At 48.7% G+C, this 15,869-nt stretch overlaps 1 protein-coding gene across 25 annotated transcripts; it reads left to right on the forward strand.

Moving 5' to 3' along the window:
* The first annotated feature begins 44 nt into the window (after positions 1-44).
* fa2h (fatty acid 2-hydroxylase) lies at positions 45-15,636 on the forward strand. Of its 25 annotated transcripts, none has more exons than XM_057052426.1 (10): positions 45-647; positions 9,985-10,116; positions 11,779-11,921; positions 12,485-12,585; positions 12,745-12,917; positions 13,042-13,294; positions 13,370-14,017; positions 14,058-14,259; positions 14,302-15,161; positions 15,308-15,636. In XM_057052426.1, exons 1-7 carry the CDS (start codon positions 366-368, stop codon positions 13,435-13,437), a joined length of 1,152 nt encoding a protein of 383 aa, XP_056908406.1. In that variant the 5' UTR covers positions 45-365; the 3' UTR covers positions 13,438-14,017; positions 14,058-14,259; positions 14,302-15,161; positions 15,308-15,636. The 25 variants fall into 25 exon arrangements, with proteins under 25 accessions (XP_056908406.1, XP_056908390.1, XP_056908393.1 ...); XM_057052410.1 differs by having other exon boundaries at positions 14,058-14,101; positions 14,140-14,259; positions 14,302-15,636; XM_057052413.1 differs by having other exon boundaries at positions 14,079-14,101; positions 14,140-14,259; positions 14,302-15,636.
* The last annotated feature ends 233 nt before the right edge of the window (positions 15,637-15,869 follow it).

The following is a 15,869-nucleotide window of genomic DNA, read 5'->3' on the forward strand; positions in this document are numbered from 1 at the left end:
CAACAGGTGCGTCTGGATATGATGCTGCATTCAGGAACATCCTACCAGAAAGCAAATTTCACAGCTAGGACGCTGAAAACTGTCGATTGTTGATTGATCGTTTACTAAACGGGAACTGTTCGAATTAATGTCCACCTTTTTGAGACGGCTGCCCACCGCGGTGACCGTCGACGGCCCGTATTTGAATATTTTCCGAGCTTTTTAACCTGTCACAGGCCACGCCCCTCCGGCTCCGTGGCTTTGCCCCGCACTGGTGGACTCTAGGGGCAGTAACCTGTCCACGGTCGCCCGCGGAGTTTGTTCTGGGTCACATCTCCTCTGTCTTCAGCTTCCAGGCAGGTGTGGTTGCATTTCCACTGGTCAGGATGTCTCCATCCACGTCCCCTCGGTTCTTCACGGAGCGGGATGTGGCCTGTCACTGTACCAAGGAGTCCTGCTGGGTCCTATTGGGGACCAGGGTTTACGACGTGACCAGCTTCTTGCGGATGCATCCGGGAGGCGAGGCGCTCATCCTGCGTCGGTCTGGCAACGACGTGAGCCGGTATCTGGAGGGGCCCCCGCACCGGCACTCGGAAAACGCCCGGCGGTGGATGGAGCAGTACTATATCGGGGAGCTGGAGCGACTGAGCGGGGACGACGAGGGACAGGTGAGGGTTGGGAACCTGCAACCTGCTGGCTGGGCTGACAAACTGTCAAACTTTGCTTTGAACTCAGAATGCACTAATGACATCTGGCGCCAAATTGGCACCTTTAAAGGGCCAATTTGGTTATGTTTAACCGCTGGTATCATCTTTAGGGACGTTTCCAGGCAGCCGGTGGCTCCCGTAGGGACAAATACCGGTAAATCCCCTGGAATTTTCCATACCTGCTTCATTTAACCTTATTTTGTGCGGGTGGGGTGGGGTGGGGGTCTGAAAGCGTTGAAGGACCTCCCGTGGCCCCAGTCATCGTCTTTGTGGAACCGGTTTCGTAACGTTTATTTGAATTTGGTGGGCGTTTCTATGCGGGACGGGGCCTGATCGATATCGGTTGTCGGCCAGCGGCCTGAAAAGTGACGCACGGGGAGGGAGGGGTCGGTGTTTGTGGAGCGCGTGAGGAGCATACAGGTGATAAGGTAGACCCCTGGGGGTGGGGCGGAGGTGGAGGACAGGGGCGTCAATGAATGATGGGGGGGTCTAGTGTCCCAGGACAGTAGTTGTTAACTCTTCCTGTGTGTTTGATCCTGTTGGCCACCCAACTCTTCAAAAAGTTCAATGTTATCTTGGCCTCTAACCCAGTTAATTAATAAAAACGGGTGCTTCGATATTATTTGTTTTAATATGTAGTTTCTGAGCCAGTGCACATTTAATCACGACTGTAAAACTTGACTGACCTTTTCACCCCAGATATTGTTTTACACCTGCATTTGCTCCTTTTTGATCTGATTACTCAACATTCAAAACTTGAGAGTGATTAACCGTCACGCAGCCGAACACCTGATGGGTTTGTCTATGAACTTCCTAATGACGAGCAGGAGGTTTAGAAGTTGCCTTTTGTTCTGATGAGACCAGTCCTGCATCATGTTGACTTGCTGATGATCCTTTTGTTTGGTAAAGGAGCACACGCCTTGTTCAGATTTATGTTGCAGGCATAATACTGAGGGACTGGCTTTCAGGCTCAGGGGACCTTGTCTGGGCCTATAGACCACAAAAAGAGAACAATATCTTGACTTTCTGGAGATAAATGTAACAAAATCTTTTGCTAGTCTCACTTAAGGTTGCCACACCAAACAAGGCCCTGTCCCCACAGCCTATATCAGGCCCTGGCCTGTCCCCCCACAGCCTCGATCAGGCCCTGGCCTGTCCCCCCACAGCCTAGGTCAGGCCCTGGCCTGTCCCCCCACAGCCTAGATCAGGCCCTGGCCTGTCCCCCCACAGCCTAGACCAGGCCCTGGCCTGTCCCCCCACAGCCTCGATCAGGCCCTGGCCTGTCCCCCCACAGCCTCGATCAGGCCCTGGCCTGTCCCCCCACAGCCTCGACCAGGCCCTGGCCTGTCCCCCCACAGCCTCGATCAGGCCCTGGCCTGTCCCCCCACAGCCTAGGTCAGGCCCTGGCCTGTCCCCCCACAGCCTAGATCAGGCCCTGGCCTGTCCCCCCACAGCCTAGATCAGGCCCTGGCCTGTCCCCCCACAGCCTCGATCAGGCCCAGGTTTTTAGTGACTTTATGATCGACCTGAGTAGTATCGGGTTCTGGGGTAAACATGGAAGGTTTAAAATGACGGAGCTTCATAAAATCGTCATGTTGGATGGGTCCTGACGAGTGTCTCAGCCTCACAGTCATTGGGACATAATGGTGGCGAGTCCAGCCGAGAACCTGCTGAATGGAAGTCACAAGAGCAAGGTCTCCATGACAACGGAGGCATTCCGAAACTCTGTATCAGCCATCCAGGGACTGCTCCTCTGGCCGAGGCTGCCGAACAAACAATGCCCCCTTATCTCCTCCTGCATCACCTAAAATGTCAACGTTAACCTCATTTGTTTTCAATGATTGACCTCTGAAGAGCACGTGAAGCTCCAGGCGTACAAATACCAGGACAGAAATGGAATTCATTTGTGCCTTTAAGCGTGACTTAAGGTCGGACAAATGCCAGCCTAGCCCAGCTGCCTTCCAGCCAGGACCAGGGTCACCCTGAACAAGTCCAATCAGCTGATCCCAGGACCAGCAACACTAGAATGTGTTACACAACCAGGGCAGGAGTCCGGTTGTAATCGGTTAGGTGTGGTGGTCATTGTTAATTGGACGGGTTTATTTTCCTGTTTCCAGCGCAGCTTAGGCCACTTACACATTTTTTGGGAAGAAGAGGGTTCCGGTAGTAGGTGAAGGTGCCAGAACAGTTTCAGAGAACTGCCGAGGTGCCCTTGAGCAAAGTACCGAACCCACAAATGCTCTCATAGGTCCCTGAGATGGATGCGTGTCCCTGAGTTTGAACAGGTAAACGGTGGCCTGGAGACAGCTGCTGGCTCTGTTTGAGGTTTCCATTGTCCATAATGGGGATAAACAGATCAGTGGAGACGTTCCCTTGTGTAGCGTATGTACATGGGTGGATGCATGGACGGATGGATGAACACATTATGGTGTGGCTACGCATCCCTTTGTTGAAAAAGCAGTTGTTCCATTGTTTTATCCAATTGGCATCTGGTGTTTCTGAACAATAGTCCGGGCTCTGTTGGGCCTTTGGCTCTATTGGCCTGGATGGATCACAAGGGGCTGCTGGAGGATGGAGGTCTGGTTTCATGCTTTCTGGGAGTCGGGATTCCAGGTGTTTGGTGGCTCATGCGCATGAATTTGGGAACAGGTTTACAATCAAACAACTGGGCTGTTTATGCCGTCAACAACACCTCAAAGAGAAGGTGTTGCTTATCACCATTCAGGACCGGTCTTTGTCCCCACCGCTCCTATTGATTATTTATTATTAGCTTTAGGTGTCTGTTGGTACGCGGTCTTTGGGAGTGTTGCCTCGGTATCGTACCTTAGCTGGGGGTTCCCCTCCGATCGGGGTGAGGTGGACACTGATGGAATCTGGACCTGCTCGTGCAGGGACGGAGGGCTTGACTTGTGTTGACTTTATTGTTAACATTGTGTTGTTCCAGAGGTCCTTCAGAAACTCTTGGAACACTTTTGGGAGTTTATCACTGTGGTGATACGTTAGCTATTGTTTACCTTTGCGCCTATAGAGACGCCGACACGCCAATTAGCATCCAGCTACAGGCCTCAGGTGGCCCTCCCATCGCCCCGGTAACACCACAGAAAGACGGGCAAGGTGTAGGTGAGGCAAGGTAGACCGGGTATGTTCATGCGTCTGAAGCCCACACGCCACCTTTTCCCTCGCCAGGAGTGTGATGCGGGTTCAAAGAGTGTGACCCCATACGTGATTTCTGACGCGGTTCCGACGAGGCCCCGCTAATATTCACCAGTGGTCATCGAAAGTAGAGAGAGAGAATATCTAACGCGAGCAATCATTTAAAAATCAGACAGAAATGTGGGTTTGTTTCACTTTGATGGAAGAAACGACACACGGAGTGGAGCTTTGACTTCGCTAGCTATTCAGGTTCACGTTAGCATTGCGATGCTTCCCGTGTCGTTTCTGCCTTTTATGAAGCGTTTTCATACAACCTGAGATCTACTTTAACTGGTGGCCAAACCATTAACGGGAAATATCTCTCAGACACGCCCAGAAAGAGTGAAAGACACGGCTGAACTGACAGGTATCCTACAGCGCTGCCTTTCCCTTCCTCTAAAGAAGATAAACATTGCCTCAGCCTGCAGCAGTGCTCTTGTGACTTTTTTGTGTCCAGTAGTAGCTGTCCTGGTTTTATGACATCACTTATTTACATAAGTATGTGATTAGCTTGGTCTCGGTCACTCATCCACGTGCAAAAAGTGACTTTACAAGCGGTTTGATTTACGCTTGTGCTGCATCATAACCGTGAACATTTGTCCTATAAGACGGTTAATGCACTTCATTTCCTCACCTGCGGGTTGAATTTTAAACAGCGGTCAAATTCATCGCAGCCGATGTGCTGAAATCTGTCCAGAAATTTCCCACTTTAATCCTGTTTTGCTGAAGATTCTCAAACCTTACTGGGAAGTTTGAAAGGGCAACATTGTGTCGATACACTGTTGCTTCCTGTTATGGATCAGGGAAATCCAACAAATATCCAACAAATCCAACAAATCTATGGTGTCAGTGTTGCATTGAGATGCTGTGTGTGTGTGTGTGGGGGGGGGGGGGGGGGGGGCATGTCTCCGTTATGGTAAAATGACCCCGCACGTCTAGTTACACAGAGCCTCTGTTTTCCTTTGGAATTGTGAACATGCATGCAGGAGCACATAGGGAGGAAGAGATGAGGTGGAATTTTGAATACTGGCGTTTCAGGTTTGACCGGTTCCTTTAGTTGAACTGGGATGAGTCATCTTTCTGTTCACACACACACACACACACACACACACACACACACACACACACGCTTCAACCTTACCCACATTGGCCTCTGCCACCCTCTCACTTGGATAACTTGCTGTCACCTGTCCTCCGTGTATTGTTAGTCCTCGCAGGCCTAATAAACTCAAACACAATCTGCACCATTGTGCGTGCGTGTGGACCTAGCTTGGATTGTCTCTGCTGTATAGCAGAAGACTCCTATTGTATGGGACCTTCATCATCCCCCTAATTCCCCTCCTTCCCTTACAATCATCATTAATCCAGCTGCCTGAACAGAACCTGCAAACAGCAGCATGATTATACGTCTTAAGTAAGAGAAGGGACTTTACTGCGGTCTCGTAGGTTGACATCAAGCCGTTTCTCTTCTCCCTAACGTGCGCAGAGCCACAGCTATTGCTTTTAATAATGGTCTTAGGAACAACTTCATCATTGTCATGTGACAAGAAGTAGTATTTATAGTGAACTCTCCCATTCATTCTTTGCCCAAAGTCATGTGACGATATTTGAATAGGAGACCTGAGTATTAATCAAATTTTACACGTGGCTTTATTTAACTTTTGATTTTACGTGAGCTGCTCAGGGTTTAGAGTTAAGAGGAGGCAGTCTGGTCTCTGCTGCATCTATACTGATGAGAGATGTGTTCAAAAGTGTGTATTCTGTCGGTGTTGTGTGACTCGCTGAAAGCTGTATCAGTGTTGTAGTAAATAAGAAAACAGTGCATGTTGTGTTGTGATGCTCATAAAATACAAAACAATACAGGTGACTGCTGTTTTGCTGGTCCATGTGTTCATGTTCATGGTGGTAGATGCTAACGAGAGAAGAAGAGGGGTCTGCTAGGCTAATGCTAGGGTTAGCCAATCGTTGCCAATTAAACTTCAAGCCCCACACGGGATTTTTTGGGGGGGATCTAAGTTCCTACCCTGCTCCAGGGACTCGGGCCCTGTAAAAGTTCCTGTAAATGGCCCTTCAGGGGAGGTTCCTGCAGTGAAGACATGGACAAACGGTCCCACAAAATTAACACAAATTCCCTGTCGTGGAAGCGCGGCTATTTTCAGGCTAACTGGGTACCATATGGAATACTGGAATAGTTGGGTTGCTTTTACAATTTTTGAATTTGGACCTTTGAAAGGTGGATGTGCTCTCCATGGGGTGACCAAGAGTGAGGTGGGAATAGACCCTGACAGCACCCCAGTCCCTTGCAGGACATAGGTGTCATTGACTCACACCAGCGTTCCCAGTAGAATCCATTCAACTGTCAGTCTGCATGAATGAGTGCAGTTATACCCAGATTTGTTCTCTTCTGACATGCTCACCTTTGTACAGATGAATAAACAAACTTTTTTACACTGTGCTCTATAGAAAAATGTCTTTGTTTCCACAAGACGTGGTGGCAGTTTACTCTGGATATTATAAGTGTTCGAAACAAATAAACCTCCTCCCCTTTTGTAACTAGAACCAAAGATACTTCTCCAGAGGCATTATTTCAGAGGCTAGAGGTGCTTCTAGCACAAAGGTTATCTGAAAGGTTTTGACATTTCATCTTCGGAATTCCGCTCAATGATGTAGACTTTCCGAGGGTGCAACCTTCCACGACGGTGGCCTGGGCGTTGATGTACCTGGCTAACGTATGCGTAGCGTTGATGCTTTAAGCTGGAAGCAAACAGCTTCGCCTCGGACGGTTGTTTCATCTTGGGGGTTTTTTGGTCTCAAACTTCCAATTGTGAGGGACGACGTGGTGTATTTTCTAATTATATATTAGATTTGATCACATGTTGGATCTGCATCACATACATTGTGCATTAATTCAAATTAATCAAATTCAATATGACATTTAGTTAATTGATAATTGTTGATTAGGGATTTTGACAACCTCGATCTTACTGTTACTGTTGCTCATCGAAATGGTGCTCTGCTGGTTATCTAGTTAAGAGTTAATCAAATTAGATTATTATAAAAAGACCGGAAGTCAATTGGATGTTAAAATATTGGCGCCGTTGAGAGAAATAGGCCACCAAAGAAGAAGAAAATGTTTTCACAGTTTGTGTGATATTGTTTCATATAACGTTAAATGTTAAGTTGTGAATTTGCTTCAAACCTTGTAGAAATGTTTCATGAATGATATATTGTATCGTACTTCGGGGAGGAGGTGGGGGGTGGGGGGCGTCCAAGGCCTGTTGAGACTCTCCTGACACAGCAGGTCCCCCAGTGCAAGAAAATCCCTGGAATGGTCATTGAGAGGAACTTTTACGGGGCCTAGCTGAGTCCCTGCTCAGGTACTTAGATCCCCCCCAGCAGAAAAGGAGCGTCAGCCTAGCAGACACAAGGATAAATGGCTGTGCTGTTGTTCCAGCATCAGTCCTGTCTGCAGTTTTGATGAAACACAGCTGTAAATAATCAGACGAAAATGGCAACATTCCTAGTTTCTTTCTCAAAAATAAATCTTTTGTCTAGCGATTTGATTATTGAAGCGAATGTCGAATTATAATATGATTTTATGATTCAAGCAGATTTTTGTCTTTGTAGGATAATGAGGAAAAAATTGTAAAGTTCAGTTTCGTTGGGTTATTAATGATAAATTCACTTTGGTTATGTGTGATTTTTACGTGTGATTGTCATTTTATGCTGTTTTATCGCAATGGAAATCTTATTTCTTCGCACTACTTTTAATTACAGCAACATTTTTCACCTTTTCAGTTAATGCGTCAACATTTTTAAACTTGTATGTGATTAAAAAGAAAACCAGTCACTAGGATCAGGTGTACCATTAAGAGTTGCAAGTTGAATGTTTGCCTGGTAACTTTAGTCCCTGGGAGGGAAAACGTCACCTAGTGACGGTGTGGGTTTCTGTCAGAACCACTGTGAAGTGACACTGAGTGTGTGAAACGCCTGTACCGCATTTAGGCGGTCTGCTGATGCGTTCTGATGGGGTTAGTAAAGGCCAAAGTTAAATTAAGAGTTTCTGGAAAGAAGGAGTTCTGAGCACGACCTATTCTCTGTTTGACAATAGTTGACTTATTCACAAAATAAGTTACAGACGGAAAATGCTGTTATTTCAGTGTTAAAGACAAATGTCGGTTTTAGCCCACGGACGGACGTCAACTCATCTGTTCTGTCGGCAAATCTGCAACGAAAAACCTTGTTACGTCAGTAGAATCCCTTCAAATTAAATAAGGACCAGATTTTTATTCTGGAAGTAAAACTTTGCCAGTAAATACTCCAAATATATCCCCTTTTTTTAAATCAGTGCAGTCAGTGAAACTTTCTTTGTTTTCTTTGTTGCTTCACATTACCAGAAATACTGGGATTCATAAACAGGTTCATATCACTGGTGTGTGTCAGGTTCATATCACTGTTTATTTACAGTAATAATGGTTTTGCTTCTGTCTAGAAGATCTTTTTTCAACCACCTGCCTGGTTGAGGGGTAACCTGCTTGTTCCTGGGGTAACCTGCTTGGTCCAAGGGTAACCTGCTTGTTCCAGGGGTAACCTGCTTGGTCCAAGGGTAACCTGCTTGGTCCAGGGGTAACCTGCTTGGTCCAAGGGTAACCTGCTTGGTCCAGGGGTAACCTGCTTGTTCCAGGGGTAACCTGCTTGGTCCAGGGGTAACCCGCTTGGTCCAGGGGTAACCTGCTTGGTCCAGGGGTAACCTGCTTGGTCCAGGGGTAACCTGCTTGTTCCAGGGGTAACCCACTTGGTCCAGGGGTAACCTGCTTGGTCCAGGGGTAACCCACCTGGTCCAGGGGTAACCTGCCTGGTTGAGGGGTAACCCGCTTGTTCCTGGGGTAACCTGCCTGGTCGTGGGATAACCCGCCTGGTCGAGGGGTAACCTGCTTGTCCAGGGGTAACCTGCTTGGTCCAGGGGTAACCTGCTTGTTCCAGGGGTAACCTGCCTGGTCGAGGGGTAACCTGCTTGTTCCAGGGGTAACCTGCTTGTTCCAGGGGTAACCTGCCTGGTCGAGGGGTAACCTGCTTGTTCCAGGGGTAACCTGCTTGTTCCAGGGGTAACCTGCCTGGTCGAGGGGTAACCTGCTTGGTCCAGGGGTAACCTGCTTGGTCCAGGGGTAACCTGCTTGTTCCAGGGGTAACCCACTTGGTCCAGGGGTAACCTGCTTGGTCCAGGGGTAACCCACCTGGTCCAGGGGTAACCTGCCTGGTTGAGGGGTAACCCGCTTGTTCCTGGGGTAACCTGCCTGGTCGTGGGATAACCCGCCTGGTCGAGGGGTAACCTGCTTGTTCCTGGGGTAACCTGCTTGGTCCAGGGGTAACCTGCTTGTCCAGGGGTAACCTGCTTGTTCCAGGGGTAACCTGCCTGGTCGAGGGGTAACCTGCTTGTTCCAGGGGTAACCTGCTTGTTCCAGGGGTAACCTGCCTGGTCGAGGGGTAACCTGCTTGTTCCAGGGGTAACCTGCTTGTTCCAGGGGTAACCTGCCTGGTCGAGGGGTAACCTGCTTGTTCCAGGGGTAACCTGCTTGTTCCAGGGGTAACCTGCTTGTTCCAGGGGTAACCTGCTTGTTCCAGGGGTAACCTGCCTGGTCGAGGGGTAACCTGCTTGTTCCAGGGGTAACCTGCTTGTTCCAGGGGTAACCCACCTGGTCCAGGGGAAATTTGCCTGGTTGAGGGGTAACCTGCTCGGTCGGGTGTTTAACTGCCACGGGTGCGCTAGCTTGAAACCATGTGGCTGATAAATCTTTCATCAACTGATGAGAACCTGACAGTCAGTCGTTGACTCACAGCACAAACAGATCAGAGAACACAAAAACCAGAACTTTCATAACGTAGTTTGTATTCATCAAAATTATATGTTATAAATATGTCGACTCTTAAAAGCCCATCACATGCAGAAATGCCTGTTAAGGCATGAATATTGTAGGCGTTGCGTTACGCACGTGCACACACATCCTCACCCTTCCAGGCAGTTCTCAGACTTTTGGGGCTGTTTTGTTGTACCTCTGAAAATGGAGAAAAGCCCTCTTTAATCACTTTCTTTGCTTTTGTTTTTCAGGCTCTAAGAAAACGAAAAAAATCCAGAGAAGAAGAACAAGAAGCAGAATGGATGAAAGAAAACAAAACAGAGGTGAAAGAAGAGGAAGAGGACGACCTGGTCACACGCTGTAGCTCTGTGGACCTGAACAAGGTTAGTGTGTGTGTGTGTGTGTGTGTGTGTGTGTGTGTGTGTGTGTGTGTGTGTGTGTGTGTGTGTACGCTGGGCCATTCACCCCCAGAATTGTCATCATTGCTGTTTTAGTTTGGGAAACATTTTAGAATCAGTTTTTTTTTTCAAAATAGGCTTTTCCAAATTCTGATGTCCAAAGAGCAAAAACCACGACACGTTTCCTTTGTTTTCATATTTAAAAGGACCTGCAGCTGAAGTTGGGACGCCCTTCACGCCCAGTAGCGCCCCCTCTGGCCACCATAGCTTATTGTAGCAGAGCCTTTTGTAGCAGAGGAGCCTTTCAGATCTGGTTAGAGGCATCTTCATCGTTCCTGGGCCGTCTTTAACGGTCTGTCCACAGATGTTTAAGAAGGTCTAGATCAGGATTCTGTGGAGGCCACGGAAAAACCTTCAGCTTGGGCCATTGTCGGTATTTATCAAGCTTTGGTTTATATCGGCTCACCTGTCCTGGCAGTTAAGGACCCTGACTAAGGTCTCAGATCAAGCCTCCTCACCCCGTTTCTATACAATCCCAGAAGATTCTCCAGTATTTTTGGGGAGGGGGAATCTTAACGTTGGCCCTGGGATGATCTGGAGACTCGAGGATTGACTCCCCCAGTGGAAACTGGGTGGAGGAACAGACGTGCTGCAGTAGGTTTGGTTGGTTTTAAAGTTTCTCCTCTCACTTCAACCTTTTATGCTCTTCTGTTGACAGAGTTTTATGGTGTGCACACTGAGCACTGGCAAACTGGTAGAGCAGGACTGCAGCTCCAGCCGTCAGTGGCTTTATGTCCTTTCCATCCTGTTCAGAGCATGATACCAGTCTGTGTGTGTGTGTGTGTGTGTGTGTGTGGTGGGGGGGGGTGGGGTGGGGTTGACACATCTCAGTCATATAGCTTCACTAACGCAGAGGCAGAGCTGTGAGGTGTTAAACTCCCCAACCACGGCAACACTTTTACCACAGATGGAGATGAACTTCTTCTTTATTTCACACCTTTGAAGCGTCTTCCTTCCCTGCATTGTGCACAGAAGTATCACAATGTTTGTTAAATGATGGTTGGTGGTCACCTGAAGGAATGTGGAGCGTATTGATTGATGGCTTTCATGTGTTTCCTTTACTGAACACAGAGAAAAGAGAGTGTAAGGGCTTCATGAGCGCTCAACCAGCCGCTCCCCACATTCTAAAACATGAAGGAACCTTTGCAACAGCACAGCGAGAAAAAGTGTGAATGAGGGTTGTGAAACTGTGACTTTTAGCATCCGCCTGTTTGTGAGGTGTGATGATGAATAAAGCTGACTGGAGTCTTGATTTTCATAGTAGAGTAATAGAGTTTGTACAGTACAACAGTGGTGACCAGAACAGAACATTGAAACAGAATCATGTTTTTTGCAACAGTCATAACAAGGACATTTGTAAGTCAGCGTATCTTCAGACCCTGGAAGGGAACCTGCAACTGCTGCTGAGACCTGGTGTGAGGGGTACGTGCAGACCGTCATGTTGCACCGACCAGCCAGGGTGCAGTCGCTTCCTTGTTGCCTGATGTGGTTTGACTCTCTGGCGACGCCTGCTGGACACTCTGGGCAACATACGCCATCTCAAGCTCACGGTTCACAAGTTTTGGGTTTTTTTTTGTGTGTCTGCAGGATTTGGTGGACTGGCAGAAGCCCCTAGCCTGGCAGGTGGGCCATCTGGGTGAGAAATATGACGCTTGGGTTCACCAGCCAGTCGACAGGCCAATCAGGCTCTTTGGAAACCCCTTCCTGGAGGCCGGCACCAAAACATCCTGGTAAAATAATCAGCTTCATACAAACGTATACTTTTTTTAAAGAGTTACAGCTCGAACCTGCGTGACTTTGACACCATGCCGTTTGAAACGACCTAAGCGGTTCTGACTATTGGTCCAATCCTTCTCCCCGGTACCCTGACTTCCCCAGGGAGGCGGAGTGTTCCCCCAAGAGTTGGAACACACCCCCGTGTGCCAGTCATGAGCTGCTGCCACGATGCTGGGGTCAGGGTCAGGGTCAGGGTCAGGGTCAGGGTTAGCCTCGACCTCTGAACAGCTTCAACAATGGAAGTGGAGAACATGGTCCACTAGGACTCCACGTCCCTGGGATCTGGTCAAAGCTGTCCTGGAGGTGGGGGGAGGAAGACCTCCCTGACAGAGGAAACCTGGATTTAACTGATTTGAATAAAACTATTTTAGCTCCTGTTGTTAGAGAAGCTCTCAGTTCTTGTTCCTCCAGGAGGAGCGAGCTGGGCCGAGGCCTCGGAGTTGCTTCTCCATTTACTGCTGAGCCAGTGCGACTTCCAGCCCCTAAACCCTGCGCTGATATCTTGCCCCCGCTGCAGGTACTGGGTCCCGGTGGTGTGGCTTCCCATTGTGTTTTTTTTAAGTTGGCACTGCTACAGCACGCTGGCTCAGGGCACGACGAGGGTAGTCCTCACCTCAGGTAACACAAACGATCACACTCGGTATCTGTTAAAGCTTTACACAGCTATCTTCTTATTTGCATGACCGCGCCATTTACATTTCCAGATAATACGTTTCATATTTGAACCTGGTGTGTGTGTGTGTGTGTGTGTGTGTGTGTTCCCGTTCATGTCCCTAGACGTCTCCATCCCCGTCCATAAGTACCTCTTCCTGCCGCTCTTTTTGATGGGCTGGTTCTTGTGGTCTTTCATCGAGTACTGCATCCATCGCTTTGTCTTCCACATGAAGCCGCCAGCCCATAACTACTATCTCATCACGCTTCACTTCCTCCTGCATGGACAGCACCACAAGGTACACACGCATCACTCCACACCCTGCGTGGGGCTCATAACGCGGCCCCGGGACCGCCTCATCGTGGCCCCGGGACCGCCTCATCGTGGTCCTTCTGCTCGCTCATGTCATCCTGTTTCTCCAGTCTCCCTTCGATGGCTCGCGGTTGGTCTTCCCGCCCGGCCTGGCGTCCCTGATGGTGGGCTCTTTCTACGTCGTCCTCAGCAACACGCTGCCAGACATCGTCGGGATTTGCGTCTTCGTCGGGGGACTGTGCGGCTACGTGGTTTACGACATGATCCACTACTACCTTCACTATGGCTCCCCCAAAAGAGGGTCGTATATGTACAGCCTGAAGGCCTACCATGTCAAGCACCACTTTGAGCACCAGCGAGCAGGTGAGCAGGGGCCTCATGGGGCATCCGTCAGCCCTTGAGTCTTCTTCTCTCCGCTCTAACCATCTCTCCTTTTAGGCTTCGGGATCACCACCAAGTTCTGGGATCGTCCCTTCAACACAGGCATTCCCGATGAGAAATTCTAACGGAGAAATTGGCTCTGCTGACGGGCCGCGGGATTTGTTGGCGTCCGTCTTAACAACGGTGTCCGTGTACTTTATCAGCCTGAAGCTTTTAGTTGAGATCCTGCAGCCACAGCTTTCCCAATGAAGGAGGAACGAGCAGCTCCCACCCACAGCTGCCTTCGGATTCCTGCCAGCAGCACCTGCATCTTCATCTCTTCTGTGCCTTTTCTTAAGCCCAAACCAGCTGTTGTGCCCCCCCCGGTACCCGCCCCCGGCGGCGCCACGGACACACCGTAGACACGCAGAACACACCTGTGCTTTTTCTTTTGGTGGTCATTCCATCGGTGTTGTAGGTTGTCTGTGATTCCGATACACGATATCTGCTACCTCCAGGAATTTCGACATCAGCTGCAACATTTTGGGGCATTTTTGTAGCGAGTGTCGACTTTAAAATTCAACTCATCGGAATGACAAATCTTTCTGTAATTCCTTAAATCAAATGTGCTCCTGGGAAAAGGGTTGGGATCTCCTAACGCTTTAATACAATATGCTTTCTCTCCTCGGGGTTGGTGCCTCAGCGAGGTGTGTGTCCCTCAGCGAGGTGTGTGTCCCTCAGCGAGGTGTGTGTGTCCCTCAGCAAGGTGTGTGTGTGCCTCAGCGAGGTGTGTGTGTGCCTCAGCGAGGTGTGTGCGCCTCAGCGAGGTGTGTGTGTGCCTCAGCGAGGTGTGTGCGCCTCAGCGAGGTGTGTGTGTGCCTCAGCGAGGTGTGTGTGTGCCTCAGCGAGGTGTGTGTCCCTCGGCGAGGTGTGTGTGTGCCTCAGCGAGGTGTGTGTCCCTCAGCGAGGTGTGTGTGTGCCTCACCGAGGTGTGTGTGTGCCTCACCGAGGTGTGTGTGTGCCTCAGCGAGGTGTGTGTGCGCCTCAGCGAGGTGTGTGTGTGCCTCAGCGAGGTGTGTGTGTGAAACATTTGTGAGGGACTCGACACAAGTCTTGCTCATCCGGCTGCTGAGCTCCTCCGTATCCACCCTGACCTTGACCTCCGACCTTTTTACATATCAGACTAGACTTTCCTTTCAGACTTTTGTCTTCCCGTTTCCAGACATTTCCTCTAAACTTAGAAATTCTCCTTTTTCCTGCGCAAGAAAATCATGCGTCTAAGGGGGAAGCTCAGGGTTAAAATATACTATGTATCGTTCAGATGTGCACGATTAGTCTCGCGTCAATGCAATAATGCTTCATACTGTTAGCAGCAGCAGTGTCGGGAATCACTATGCAAATAGTTTTGCAAGTCTTAATTTTCCCTCCCTTCTCCCGCCAGGCGTTGGTGATACAGCAGATGTAGAAACCACATGTGTAAAATGCTTTGTACAGAAGAGGAGCTTATTTAACAGCTTTATTTTATCAGATGGAGTGGCTATTTTTATGGGCTACAATGTGTAATAGTGTTGCCCTGGTGTCAGAGGAAGAGGGCGGAGGTATGAAGCAGTCGGTCGGACCTTCTGTTGTAGGGATCTAAAGGCTAAACTCTTCACTTTGGATGGTTTTTTTACACTGAATATTTTAACATGAGAGAATTGCTGTCTGACTTCATTGATCCACCTTGTTGCCTTGTCATCCAAAGCTTTGAGCGAGAGCCTTTAGATCCCTGCTGAATGACGGTGGTCGGACCATCTGACTGGACAACAGGAGGTCATCGCAGTGACTTGCAGATCCTTTATGTCTTAGCTTGACACCTGGCAAAAATAAGGTAGAACAAACTGAAAAATCAACGTGCATTAATAGCTAGAGCGCAGCATCGGTTGTCAAACTGCACAGATGAGCGTTTACCCACTTGTTACCAGGTTTGGGTGAAATCCTCCCACAGAAGATCAATTTCTGCTTGTTTCCTTACAGCAACAGTAACGACGTTTCCACACACGCCGGAAGGGGGCGGTGTTGCTCCCCTGGCGGAACGTCAACTAACTGCACTATTGTTTGCGGCGCGCACGCGCGCGCACGCGCACTCATGGAATGAAAAGATGCAGCCCATAACAATCGTTAAAGCATCATAACACAAGTTTTCTGTATTTAAGAAAATACTTTGCTTTCAAAGAACGAAAAATGACTTAAATCCTGGAGTGATTGATGATGAAAAATCTGTTTACCATAATGTCTTTTCACAATTAATTTTAAATTACAAATGTCTATGCAAATGTATTTGTAAATAAATATCTGACTATATACGTGTGACTCACTGTCTTGTTTTACATGTAAGCAATCTTAGCCATGGTTTCCACAGACTAATATGTTGCTATTATACATGCTCAAAAATGACCATATATGAGCAGCCTGGACCACACGTGAACGATGGGGGGGGGGGCAGTTTAACATTTCCATGTATGAAGTCTAACCTCCACTTTCACCTGGAACATTTTAAAATATATTTGCACATCATCACCGCTGCCCATAAACTCCG

Source organism: Takifugu flavidus, chromosome 13 (genome assembly GCF_003711565.1).
Source record: "Takifugu flavidus isolate HTHZ2018 chromosome 13, ASM371156v2, whole genome shotgun sequence".
Classification (NCBI taxonomy): domain Eukaryota; kingdom Metazoa; phylum Chordata; class Actinopteri; order Tetraodontiformes; family Tetraodontidae; genus Takifugu; species Takifugu flavidus.